The sequence below is a fragment of the Pseudorasbora parva genome, chromosome 16, assembly GCF_024679245.1.
Source record: "Pseudorasbora parva isolate DD20220531a chromosome 16, ASM2467924v1, whole genome shotgun sequence".
Classification (NCBI taxonomy): Eukaryota; Metazoa; Chordata; class Actinopteri; order Cypriniformes; family Gobionidae; genus Pseudorasbora; species Pseudorasbora parva.
Window position 1 is genome coordinate 3130054 of NC_090187.1, and position 14882 is coordinate 3144935.

The window sequence follows — 14882 nt, forward strand, 5'->3', positions numbered from 1 at the left end:
CAATGACAATGGTTTGAAACAAACACACTCGGATAGACAGAAGAAATAATAAACTGACTAATACACTCTTGTTTGTTTTCGTGTGTGTTTTTTCTATCCTAGTGAGGACTTCAACCTGAATGCACACTAACTCATGAGGACCCGTGTCACCGTTGGGACATAAATTGAGATCCCCATGAGGAAACAAGCTTATAAATCATACAGAATGAGTGTTTTTGCAAATGTAAAAATGCAGAACGTTTTGTGTGATGGGTAGGTTTAGAAGTAGGCTTACTGTAAGGGAAGATAATATACGGTTTGTGCAGTATAAAAACCATTACACCTATGGAGTCTCCACAACGATAGAAAACCAGACGTATGTGTGTGTGGGCATGTTTTTGTGACATATGAGGACACAAATGTGTAAAATGACATGGGTATGACATTACAAGGTGAGAGTGAAATATGAGGACATTGGTATAATTTCATTTCTCATTCCAAATCTCCATTCAGATACTTATAAGAAATGTCTGAAGTGGTGTGTGTGTGTGTGTGTGTGTGGGCATGTTTTTGTGACATATGAGGACACAAATGTGTATAATGACATGGGTATGACACAGGTATTACAGGAGAGGGTGAAATATGAGGACATTGGCCTTGTCCCCACTTTTCAAAATGCTTATAAATCACACAGGATTAATTTTTTTTTAGAAAGTAAAAATGCAGAATGTTTCCTGTGATGGCTTTAGGGACAGGGACAGTGTAGGGGGATAGAAAATACGGTTTGTACCGTATAAAAACCATTACATCTATGGAATGTCACCATATGTCACAAAAACAAACGTGTGTGTGTGTGTGTGTGTGTGTTCAGTAACATGTCTCACACTAGAACTAGGGGACTCAGAGACTCAAAGAGTTGAAAGTATGCCAGTTTAAACGTTGAATTCATACGTTTCAAGGCTGTGTAAACACTAGGATGTCTGTGCTCTGAAACACCAGGGGGCAGCTGCACTAAACCTGTTCTCTGATCAGCAATATGTCCACAGCATTCAGAGTCACCACCTGACATTTAACACTGCCTTGCAAACAGCATCTGACCCCTGAGTTTTCTAATGTGACTTCAATGAGCCTTGTGTTTCTCCTGTTACACAAGCCACCTGCGGCCATCTTTTACGCACCAATCAAAGAGTTGGGTTGTGTGCACTTGTACATGTGAGGAGGGAAACTGTATTAAAGACGACCCATTATGATTTTGTTACACTTTCATCTTTCTTTAGTGTGTAATGTTGCTGTTTGAGCATGAAAAAGCTCTGCAAAGCACAAAGTCCCTCCAGTGGGAGTTAATCTCTATATCAGTGTCAGTGTTTCTGAACTCCCTGAAACGCCTCCATTGTAGTCTTGAGTCACGTCACAATATTCCTCATTTAAATTATTCATACGCAGAATAAAGGGACGGGCCTGGCTGAGTTAGTTACAAATGTGTTGAAACTGCCATAAGGGGAGGGACATTTTAACTTATAGTAAGGAGAGGGACATTTCCCAAACACGCCAGAAGAGCTTGTCCAATCACAACACACTGCTCCAGCCAACCAATGTTGAAATCCGATGGCTCAGAAAGGCCTTCATTGACTCCAATGTCATTTCCTCTCTAAAGACCCATAAAGGCACTAAAGACGTCGTTACAAAGCCCATCTCACTACAGTGTTTGGTTGTTGCTGGCTGTCTGTCCGTGATTTTAATGTTGCATGTCTTGCAACGCGCAACGTTTGTGTGTGTAACGTTCGTCTTTTGCCATCTTGCGAATAATTGTTAAAGCCGAAAGCGATGACCCTCGCCCGATATCCCTCCGGCTGACATGTTGATGTGATATCTGATCTAAGTGGGCGTGGTGTGAGTAAGGTACGAGAGGGCTGATGGTAGTCTCGTGACCGAGTCATGACAGCGCTATTCAGCCTGTACTCCAGTTGGGTCAACTTTATTTTTTTTGTTTTATAATTTATATATTTTATATTCAAACTGAAAACATGATGTGATTAACACTCAAGTCAAGTCAAGTCCCGAGTCTTTAACTTCCAAGTCCGAGTCAAGTCTCAAGTATTTTCTTTTTTGTCAAGTCAAGTCACAAGTCATAAAAATAGCGACTCAAGTCCAAGTCACCAAGTCTCAAATGCCCATGTCTTCTGATTACCTCTCCATTACAGCACCTGTTAGTGGGTGGGATATATTAGGCAGCAAGAAGCAGGAAAAATGGGCAAGTGTTAGGATTTGAGTGAGTCTGTGACAAGGGCCAAATTGTGATGGCGAGACGACTGGGTCAGATCATCTCCAAAACTGCAGCTCTTGTGGGCTGTTCCCGGTCTGCAGTGGTCAGTATCTATCAAAAGTGCTCCAAGGAAGGAACAGTGGAGAACCGGCCACAGGGTCATGGGCGGCCAAGGCTCATTGATGCACGTGGGGAGCGAAGGCTGGCCCGTGTGGTCCGATCAAACAGACGAGCTACTGGAGCTCAATCAGGGTGCCCATGCTGACCCCTGACCCCGCCGAAAGCACCAACAGTGGCACATGAGCATCAGAACTGGACCACGGAGCAATGGAAGAAGATGGCCTGGACTGAGAAATCATGTTTTCTTTTTCATCACGTGGATGGCCGGGTGTGTGTGCGTGGCTTACCTGGGGAACACATGGCCCCAGGATGCACAATAGAAAGAGGGGCAGTGTGAGACTTTGGGCAATGTTCTACTGGAAGAGTTTGGGTCCTGCCATCCATGTGGATGTGACTTTAACACGTACTAAATACCTAAGCATTGTTAACCTCTTTAAGCAGGATAACGCACCCTGCCACAAAGCAAAAATGGTTCAGGAATTGTTTGAGGAGCACAACAACAAGTTGGAAGTGTTGACTCGGCCTTCAAATTTCCCCAGATCTCAATCCAATCGTGCATCTGTGGGATGTGCTGAACAAACAAGTCCGATCCATGGAGGCCCCACCAAACAACTTACAGGACTAAAATGATCTGCTGCTAACATCTTGGAGCCAGATACCACACGTTTTGGCAAAAAAACGGGGACCAGCACAATATTAGGCATAATGTTATTATATATATATATATATATATATATATATATATATATATATATATATATATATATATATATATATATATACATACACACACACACATACAGTATACAGATCTGATATGGCCGCTTGTCTTTTGTGCTAAGCAAACATAAAGGGAGCATTAATCTTCTTTGTAGCTCTCTCTCTCTCTCTCTCTCTTTTTACAGGCCTGTTTGTGAAGTCATTTTTCCAGGGGTGACTAAGCAATTAGGAGAGGAACACAAGCACAGACTGAGGTGGTGGAAAAACACATACATACACACACACTCAGTAATGACCGGCTATTTTCTGCCCTGGGGAATCCCAGTGGAAAATTACCATGATGCCCTCGGAAGGATTTAACAGACTGATGTCCTTTTGAACAACTACAGGTTACACATATTGCTCCAAAAATACATAACACTGCAAAAAGCACACTTGCAGAGAAAAATAGAGGAATGAAAAAGAAACCGATGGGAAACACAAAAGCAGCAGACTTGTGAACGGAGGGAAAGAGGGGAGGAGAACGGCAGCATGTGCTGGTTGGTGAGTGATTGTGGGTGTTAGCTGGCATCTCTGTGCAAACATCAGGCCACGATAACATGATCACTCTGTTTCTGTCCGTTTTCAGTGACTCAGCTAGCAGCAGACGGGAGAAACTGCTCTCTCGCTCTCTACATCCATCGATCTGTTTCAGCAGGCCTCCTGTTTCATTATAACACCCTGCCGAGTCTCACCTGAAATCTTTCATGCATTTTTGAAGTCAGCATTAAATTAAAAATCACCCAGGCTATTTTCTCATAATGCATTCAGGTCCGTTTTTGCCCGGATTAGAGAAAAAATATAAGAAAAAGCATAGTTTTTAGAACAGAACTGAACCTTGCAAATGTGTGCAAAATGTGTGTGTGTGTGTGTGTTTTTTATTTTAAAGTTACACTTTTGGGTTCGGGTCTATTTTTATTCAGGTATTAACTGAGGCTTTACCAGTGTTGGATGCTTAATGCAGTGACTAGTACAGTAACCTAATTATTACATTGTTGAAGATGTAATTGTTAGCTAGTAATTAATAACTTTTTTTTTTTTTAGAGTAACTCACCCAACACTGGGCTTTACACATTATAATATAGAGACTTTATCTCACACATATTTGGGAATTCATTTTGGTGATAAACATCAATATGCACGCCTATCGATAAACCATTGCAGCGTAAAAAAAGTCTTTCATCTTAAGGTGAAAGTTACACAACAGTAGATTCATAAATTTGGACTATTTTTGTGCATCAGTTAATATTAATTTGCTAAATTAATTATTAATTTGATTTAATTAAATCAAATTATTTAAATTCAGGTTGATACTGGTAATTCACAGATTATACATTCTTATAAATTACACATGATATATTTAAAGGGTTACTTCAGCGATTAGCATATGGCTTTGTATCAGTAGAAACCCTGGAGTATATTCAACTGATTGTGCTTTCCCCCCTCATATCCCCCTGAGACAAGAGATTCATGCATTTTATTTCTGGAAAAATTCCTCCTATGACGCAAATTGACGATATTTGTATCATAGGAGGAATGTTTGCCCAAAGGCTAAAGACTACAGCCAGCAGAGGGAGCCATTTCCTCATGTTTTGAACCCGCGTATGGGAGATGGAGATCACACTCACACCTCAGCTCAGCTACAGGCACTCATTTAAACGGAGCTATGCTGAGCAATGTAAGTCTTTTAACTTCTCAAATTAATTTCTATAAAAGTTAAGCTTGCAAAGGCATGAACTGAAACGCGGCAGACTGAAGTCGCGTTGTGAATGTATGCCGCGAGTGTAGTGGCGATGACCTCAGCTCTCATCACGAGAGCTCATCAGCTCATTTATCTCACTCCTGCAGTTAGTGCTCAGTGCTGTGATACTCGCGCGGTCACTCACTCATTATATTGAACACACACGTTCAGTTTTTAATTGTAGTGTCTTCTCCAACTCAGTCACTGTAATCTAGTAGCGGTGGCTTTGGGAATGGCCTCACAGGGCAGCGAAGCATTCTGGGAACTGTAATCTTTCATCCCCATGAGGCAAAAATACATTTTCTGTCTTTTCTCAGTCGAGAAGGCACCAAATTCAAAAAATAATTTCACATTTCTACTACATTGAGGACCCAGTTTAAATACAGATTCATCTTCCCAGCGCCGAAGTACCCCTTTAAATTAAAATACTTATATTTAAATAATTTTTTTACATAAATCTTGTTTTTTCTACGTTCATATATATATATATTATATCCAACAACAGCCATACTTGGCTATTCATTACCATTCATGACCTGCTTTTCTTTTCTGATGCAGAGCCATTTAAGACTCTTATGGTATGATTTGTTTAAGGAAGTCTAGTAAGTAACATTAACCGACAGAAAACAGGCATGTTCCCGTTGAGCTCTAACCAAACCATTAAAACGCTACATGCAAATAACTGTGAATTTGACTGTGTGTGTGTGTGTGTGTGTGTGTGTGATCAGGATAAGGAGAAATGACCGTTTGTTGACTCAGTATGGTATGTTTACAACGGCGTGCCTATAAGAGGCTTTCAGTAAGCGAGCTGCAGCCAGAGGGAGTCAGGAGGCATGTGACTGGTCCGACGCCAGAGGTTAGCGAGGTTATATGTTTGTGATCACAGTACAGATGTAATCAGCGCAACGGGCCAACTGGGGATACAATAGAGATTACTAACGTGCACGATCAAGCTTCCCTTTCTTCAGTGAGTTTGTCATTTATGGAGAGTTAGGGCAAAAATGCCACCATATTCAAGATAAGGGGACATAAATGCACAATAAAAAGTAAATCGGTTGCTCTTTATTTTACAGTATGTGCACTTACTTGTACTTAGCTAAGAAAGTACTGGGTGATATAAGGTAACTACATGGTTATTACCCATAAGTACTAGGGGAATAACAATACATTGTGTTTTTTTTTTTTACTTCCAAACACAAATTAATATATTTTTATGCAACCTGATAGACTTCTATCCCTCCATTTAAAGCCCCTTCCTTTAAAACTCCAAAAAATAGAGTTTCAGTGCTCTCGGTACATTAAACGACTATATAATGTTGAATATAATGTGTAATAATGCAATGGGGGAGAATTTGTGGGTCCTGATAATACAATAATAATAACAAAGTAAAAAAAAAAACCTCTTAATTTTGGCTTAAAATATGTCGGTACGCATCATATTGTGAGTTCAGTATTGAGATTTGTATCGTATCGTTACACCCCTAATAACTACATGCAGAACACAGGACTGTGAAATAAAGTGCCAGTAAATCTACTACAGGTCGCGATTACAGTGAAAATTAAGCAGCATTACATCTCGATCTGCGCACGATGCATCAGTTTTATTTTTTTCAGTGTTGAGCATTATAACCAATCACATATGTTTCTGTTGAGTGTATGAAAGCAATGACCAATCAGGTGTTTAGATTAGTCACCAGCAATTCAGAAATTTCTGCAATCTTGCTAACTCTCTCATCATAAAAACAAAGAGCAGATATAATGTAAATGAGATTAATTTTGCAATGTTAGACAGCTTCAGTGATAACTCTGTGACTTTGTCATGGACCGTTCTTTGCTTGCTTTCTATATATATTTTTATTTTCTTTATGATACGAGAAAAAAAAATTATATCTTGATTTTCTAATCTTTAATCTCATTTTTTTGCAATTTTTTATGTATTTACTATCATTACATCAAGGGGATTGTATTTTATTGTATATTCTGTATTGTATTGCATTGCATATTCTGCAATGACGTGTCATTATACTGCAGTTCTGTCCTTTATGTAGACTATTTTGTGCAATTGTTGTGTAAATACATCTATGCCACCTTTGATCAGCATTAAACAGTCTGTGCAGATAAACATACCATGTCAGATGCAGCTTCTGTTCCACCTTTGCAGTATAAAGATGTCTTTTGTTCATGTTGATAAAATTGGTGAGAGTCAATAGTATTCTGACTGATTGAATACATTTAGGGATTTGACATAAAAACAACAGAGATGCATTAAATATGGTAATCAATTACTACAAAGCAAATATTGCCTCTTAATGGGGAAAAAATGACCTAGGTGTGAAAGCAATGCTTTATGACTTCAAAGAGGACTTTTGAAGAATTTCCAGGATGTTTTTGCAGATGCGTTACCTGAATCTGTTTGAGCACTTTTGGGATTGGTTTGCAGTTGAGCTTCTGGCATGCTTGTCTGTAGGCATTCAGAATCTCCTCCACAGTCACATTTTGGGCTGCAGAGACAAAACAGCAAAAAACAAGGTCAAAGGTAATTTATCATTAAATGGAAAAACAAAAACAGATTAAACTATTTCTTCACAGCATTAAATTAAAGCCTAAATCTCATTCTTCATGTTTGGAACAGCTGTTGCTCTCACAATGCCTTAAAATACTGCCTTCATAGGCACATGTGTAACGTCAGGCCAAGAAAGAGAGTTTGAACAATGTAAGGCAGGAGGGAGCGAGCGTGAGGGCAAACGGATCTGTCCTCGTTGAGTCTGGGAGGAGATCAGTGTGTGTACACTGTGATTCTTGAGCGCTCTCAGTAGGGCCTTTGTGTAGCACATGAATACACACACTCAAAGAACCAAGCGGTCTAGACCTTTTAAGCGCTGTCTACAGTCATATGACTTCATACATTCAGACTTATTGTTTCTAGGTGACACATTCGTGCGTGCAGTGCAAGGTGGTTTAAGGCGAAGCTAAAATATCAGGGCTCTACAGCGTGAACATTCGCTTGGTGTTCGCTTTTGGTGTACAGTGTTGTTTGTTATACAAAGACATTAAACCACAACATAAAAGTAGGTGAAAATAATCAACAACAACAAAAAAACTCAACATAACTTAAATAATTTTAAATTGTTCTGGTCAATATTTCTAACTAGCTACATTTTCATGGACACCTTTAGATTTATTCTGATAGATGATGAATCCAAATCAAGTGTTTACATGGTCGCTAAATAAAGTGATTGGGTTGTTGTGTGTGTTTATATGTCACAAGCTTCAAATCGGAATAGATCTTTTGACACTGCACAAACATACACATACAATTTCCCGATGTTTGTGCATACTAACCATTCTCCTACATTGCTTCATAATGGGTTGTTTTTAAGAGCAGACTTAATATTTACATTATCTATTTTGGGCACAAATCAGGAGATGGCGAGCATATGAACCATTGTTGATCTGTTAATGGCAGATTAGACTTGTCAATAAAAATCTTGGTTTTAATCACACCAAATCTGTGGTACGACTACAGCGTTTGTAACCGCTATGGCTCTGTTTGGTTTATGGCAGTGTGTACATGACCAAAGAGACACACGTGCAGTGTACAAGTTAAAATTCTGGTTTATTTTCCCCCTGTATATGTAAACCAGCTGTGCATCCTGTTGATTACCACATACATCTGTGTGTACAAACGAATGGACACGTTTACAGTAAACAGTCACAATGCAAGCTTTTCTTTACTACAAATGACCCCTAGATCATGATGCAGTGCTTTCCAATATCATTTGAAAGTTCAGCCAATGTAAACTGGATCTCTGGTATGGTGGTAAGTGAAGATGTGTAGAGACCATTTGGACACTTTTACAGCTGGAGCGCGCTTGGATTGGATTGATTGCTCAGATTGACAGGTCTTGATTTACCATACACCATAGAACAGGAGCATACAGCTGTAACAGGGCTGGAAGATCATAACTCATCAACTAGAATACACACACACACACACACACACACACACACACACACACACACACACACACACACACACACACACACACACACAATTGCCAAAAGTATTGGGACACACCTCCACATCATTGAATAGAGATGTTCAATCACTTCCATGGCCACAGGTGTATAAATCAAGCACTAGGCATGCAGACGCTTCTACAAACATTTGTGAAAGAATGGGTCACTCTCAGGAGCTCAGTGAACTGAAGTGTGGTACCGTGATCTGCAGAGTCAACAGCTCCAGACCTCCAGACTTCTGTGGCCTTCAGATGAGCTCAAGAACAGCGGAGAGAGCTTCATGGAATGGGTTTCCATGGCCGAGCAGCTCATCCAAGCCTTACATCACCAAGAGCAATGCAAAGCGTGGGATGCAGTGGAGTAAAGCAGCCGCCACTGGACTCTAGAGCAGTGAGACGTGTTCTCTGAGCGACCAATCACGCTTCAGTCTGACAATCCCATGGACGAGTCTGGATTTGGCGGTAGGAGAACGGGACTTGCCTGACTGCATTGTGCTAAGTGTAAAGTTTGGTGGAGGGGGGTTATGGGGTGAGGTTGTTTTGGCCCCTTAGTTCCAGTGAAAGGAACTCTTAATGCTTCAAGATATTTTAGACAATTTCATGCTCCCAACTTTGTGGGAACAGTTTGGGGATTGCCCTTTTCTGTCCCAACATGACTCCGCTCCAGTGCACAAAGCGGTCCATAAAGACATGGATGAGCGAGTTTGGTGTGGAGGAACTTGACTGGCCTGCACAGAGTCCTGAGCTCAACCCGATAGAGCAGCTTTGGGATGAATTAGAGCGGAGACTGAGAGCCAGGCCTTCTCGTCCAACATCAGTGCCTGACCTCACAAATGAGCTTCTAGAAGAATGGGCAAAAATCCCCATAAACACACTCCTAACCCTTGAGGAAAGCCTTCCCAGAAGAGTAACAGCTCTTTTGGCTTCAAAGGGTGTGCAAAATACATATTAAATCCAACCTTATGGATTAACAATGGGATGTCATTAAAGTTAATGTGCATGTAAAGGCAAACTTTTGCCAATACAGTGTATATATTTCATTGTTGTAATATATTAACCTCCAAACATGATAAAAGCCTATTTTCTGCAAAACTTTAAATGGGACCATGCACTTGAGATCATAAATTTAAGTATGCCAATTTTTCAGACGAGAAATCGTTGAAAATGCCTTCGATAGATAGTATCAGTTGCAAAAATCCTGCTCTGAGCATCAGTAATTATTGCACATGGGAAAATGCGGGTTCTGCTTGTTTATACACACTTAGGGATAAGCTGAAATGATTATCTATGGTTATCGACAGCATCCCACGTGGCACATGGTCATTAGGTTCAAAATAACCTTAAATATACCTTAAAAAGTAAAAACACTGAATTCAAGAGAAAGACTCACAAAGTCAAAGTGCTGTAGAGTTTCTGTTGTTTTTTTGCACACACAAACGTATGAACACCACAGAGCAGTGATGATGTGCTGGGTTGATGACTTTAATAATAATTACACGTTTAGATGCGGTCCTTTCCACGCCTGCTATCATCAAATAAGCTGCAGACTAAATCACGGCCACCATCACTAACATGGGCTATAAATAAACACCAATACATGAACGAATGAGACGATTTAGCTAAGGGTGCATCGTGTGTCTTTCGTCTCCTCCTCAGGCGGTCTAATTAAACTAAAGTCTGCTCTAAAAGATTTCCAATGGTTCATTCTCCATGAGCGGAGCTCTGGAACGTCTTCTGGTGTTTCAGCAATACTTCTTTAATCCAGTCTACATCTCCCAAATTTAATATGCAAGCAATAGCAAACCAGCACCCAATAATAACTAAAAACTGCAATGTCATAAGGACAAAACGTGTTACTTTACAAAAGTTTTTGGTTACTTGAAAGTTTTTATTTCATCAAAGTTAAAATGGTTATTTTTACCCAAACATTTGTTGTAACAGTTTGTCATTAAAGGCTTAGTTCAACCAAAAATGAAAATTCTGTCATTAAAGGCACAATATGTAATGTTTCAGCATTAAAAATATAAAAGATCACTATATCTATGTTATATATTTTTTAAAGTTGTGTGTAAACATTATCCCGACAGTTCCAATTAACTTCTAAATCCAGAGAAATTAATATTTTAATTCGAAGACACGGACCGTGTCTTTATTTCCATTATGTCGCCCGTCTTTCTCGTCATATCCACGTTTGCGTCTTGCTTCCTGCGGAACTCGGCGGAACCGCCAAACTCAAAGAGGAACACTGACAGACAGTATAAGGGGAACACCCGTATAAAAAAGTCTGTATGATAATGGATCATGACTACTCTTTGCCTTTACGTTCTGCCAGCTCAACAAAGCGCAAACGTACGGGTGAAAAAAAATGACCCTGAGAAGATTTTGGGACAGTAGAAGAAGCAAGAGACGTGTAAACCTTGGAGAAGCCTTTGAAAGATGGCGAAATCTTCGTGACAAGCTCGGACTGCAGAGAGATATGCTGATCTCGCTTTCGTTTTAATAAACAGGTAATTTAAGTAACCATTCAGCTAACATAATAATCATATAATCATAACATGCTGTATGTTTGCATATTGCATAGCGATCTTGACCACATTGAGACGCGTTTAGCTGAATACGTATAACGTTACATTTTGTATTGCATCGGCTTTTCAAACAGGCGGATTCTGTGTTTTTGGAGACTGAAACTGAGACTTTTTAAAACTGATTCAAAAGTATATTTCTATCCGTATATTTTGTGACACGATGATGTCATGTGTAAAACGCAGATGGACTAGCTATTATTGGTTTTATATGTAGCTGGAGAAAGTAACGTTAGCTTCATAAGGTAATATGCCACTATCTTGGTCAATTAATATAAGGTGACCGTCACTTTTATCATATGTTAATACTAGCTACATATAATATCGATTTAATAATGATCTACTTATTCATATATCTCTGAGTTCCAAAATAAATGTTTATTAGAATGATTGATGAACGTGGGAAGCGACAGCGCGTGTTCCAATGAACAACGTATTGCTGGTGCTGGTTCTCTCATTTACTGTTTTATGTTGGTAATGATAAACTAAATTGAAATGTATTTCCTTATTGAACAGTTGATATACAGAATGTTCGACAATCGCGGATGCCATGTCAACATATCTATAATTTGAGTAACTCAAATTATGATGCGCGGTTAATATGTCAACATAGCCTACCAACTTATAGGTGTGTTGACATAGCGACCGCCCGCACAACATTCTGTCTCACACATTAGCTAATGTTACTGATAAGTTTGTTAAGTAACGGTAGCTCGCTGCTATTTCATTAGATTGACATTATATAAAGTGAAAAGCCGTAACTAAACTTAACAATAATAGAGATGTAATATAACAATTACCTTGTCAGTGAACATGTTTTCTGCTGGAGATGCCAGATTCGCTGGTTGACAGTGGCAATAATGACAACAACTCCCATGAGGACACGCACTTTCCCGACGTCATCAAAGTACGTCTGTTGTTATTATTTTGAATGGGTGACCCCTAGTGGCCAAAAGTTGCATACTGCACGTTTAATTACTTGCCCTAATGTCATTCTACACCCGTAAGACCTCCGGTCATCTTCGGAAAACAAAGATATTTTTGTTGACATCGGATGGCTCCGAAAGACCTTCATTGACACCAATATGAAGTACAAATCATGAATCGATACACTGATTCATAATTCATTGCATTTGTAAAATTGTTGATGAATAAATAAAAAGCAGGACAGTGCACTTCAATCAAATTGCAATATAGACTAGTGTCTGTGAATATATAAAACTACAAAAACACTGCATGTTCTACATGTCTCTGTGTGCATGAATGGGGCAGACGAGCGCATTCATTCACCACACACGTGCACACGAGCACACACAAGCACACGTGACGCTCGCTGTGTTTTTTCAGCCTCAATTTATGAACTTCATCTCCAGAGCTGCTCTGAGAGTCACTTCATGAGCATTTTATCATTTAATTTGAGAAAAAATATCGTCATATTAAACACACACAGAAATTCAAAAGGTTTTCACGGCAACTTGTCAAAAAAAAAAAAAAAATGCGGTTTAACTAGAAATTGAAATTGTATTAGACTGCTGTCACTTCAAGAGCATATGCACAGATCCAATGAGGTTACACAACATGTGCTGTCATTCTCAACTATTTACATCCCAAAACTGACTCGCCAGGACGGGCATTTCGACAAAATGTTTAATGGTTTAAGCGCAATATGCCACAAAAAACAACTCAATTTGGTACTCCAGAGCAGTTTGAGGCGGCTTTATGTGCACTTATATAGATCAGTGGTGCGCATGCTTTTTTGGTGAGCGCAAACTATTGGAACCATTTCAGAATCGATACATATCGAAAATCTATATTTTTGACAACACTATTATAAGTAAAATTCCATTAAATTGAATTGAATAATACTTACATATTCATATGAATTAAGAATTTTAAATTAGTAAAAAAAACTAGTTTAATAAAACATTTTGTATAAATTAAATGTTAACAATAAAAAAAGACTGTACAATTAATACATTTTTTTTTTAAATATACCCAAATCAACACCAATTTATTAAACGTTTTTTTAAGGGTTTTCACGTCCCCAAGAAATGCATTTTATTTTCCCCAAATTACAAGTTTTCCGTTTTAATCTTTCTAGATTAACAGATTAGCCTAACACGTGCTATTCATTTATTTATTTATATTTTAAATATATACAGCTTCAAAATATTTAACGCATTTAAAACAGCATCCATTTATTTTCATTCTATGGCTGCGGTAAGGTACAATGAGCACACTATCATTCATACACATGCTATTAAAGATTCAAGCACAATAAGACACACAAAAACAGCTAAAATCTGTGAACAAACATTGAGTTCTCTTTCATGCTTGAATGGACAAAAACACAAAATTATGTAAAAATGTATGTTTTGTTGAGTATCCACATTAGCTTAAACTAGTTAAAAAGTGCTCAATTAAAGGGGGGGTGAAATGCTGTTTCATGCATACTGATCTTTTTACACTGTTAAAGACTTGGAATCCCATACTAAACATAGACAAAGTTTCAAAAACTAATGTTGGACGTTTGATGGGAGTATTTCTTTGTCAAAAATACTACTTCCGGTTAGTCATAAGGTTCGGCAATTTTTTTCCGATCATGGGTCCACTTGACGTTAAAGTTTCGGAATTTCCTTGTATGGGCCGTACGGGCAATTCTACCGGAAGAGCGTGAGAGAGAGAGAGAGAGAGCGAAAGCAACAGGCTACGCCCATCAAAGCGGGGCTCGTAGGCTGCGCTGCACAGGTGATGTGACTTCAAGAAATTAACAATGTCACCAAAAAAGTGCGTTTTTGGTTGCCAGACCAAGACAGCCCTGTACAGATTGCCAAAAAACCCCGCGTTAAGGCAACAGTGGATGTAATTTGCTTTTCCGGATCAGCAGCTGAGTTCCGCAAAGGTTTATGTCTGTTCACTGCATTTCGGTGCAAACTGTTTCATAAACAAGGCCCAATTCGACGCCGGATTTTCCGATCGCCTAATGCTGAAGGATGGAGCAGTCCCAACGATAAAGGTCCCAACGTTAGAACCGCAGGCGGTGAGTAAGACTGCTTCAAATGTCTGTGTTTTTGCCTATGCTCATCAAGTAGCCCAAACATGATCACGTATAGTTAATTGATCAATGGAGCATGCGATGCATCAATGGAGCTGGCCACTATATGTGTAACTTTATGTCTGTGTATTGTAAAAGCACTCCAAACAACAATACACAAAGAGTGGGGAGATATGTTGAACTAAATAAGCACGCTTCTTCATTCAAATGCGCTACTATTCCGTGTCTTTCTATGTAAACACTAGCCTGCCGTGCAAAACCAGTCCGCTTACTTGTCTACACAAACCACGCGTAAACACACACACACACACGTGCACAACTGCATTTCCTACATGTACACCTTCAAAGACAAAAATACGACGAT

At 39.2% G+C, this 14882-nt stretch overlaps 1 protein-coding gene across 2 annotated transcripts in view; it reads right to left on the reverse strand.

The window, feature by feature from the left end:
- Positions 1–14882, reverse strand: part of ppp1r37 (protein phosphatase 1, regulatory subunit 37) — a 65829-nt gene that overhangs the window by 24811 nt on the left and 26136 nt on the right. Inside the window, exons 2-3 of one of the 2 annotated variants that reach the window (XM_067420062.1) lie at positions 7266–7363; positions 6990–7034 (exon numbers count right to left, since the gene is read on the reverse strand). In XM_067420062.1, coding sequence (XP_067276163.1) covers positions 6990–7034; positions 7266–7363 — 143 coding nt within the window. The remainder of the gene's footprint in view (positions 1–6989; positions 7035–7265; positions 7364–14882) is intronic. The other variant, XM_067420063.1, reaches the window with a different exon arrangement.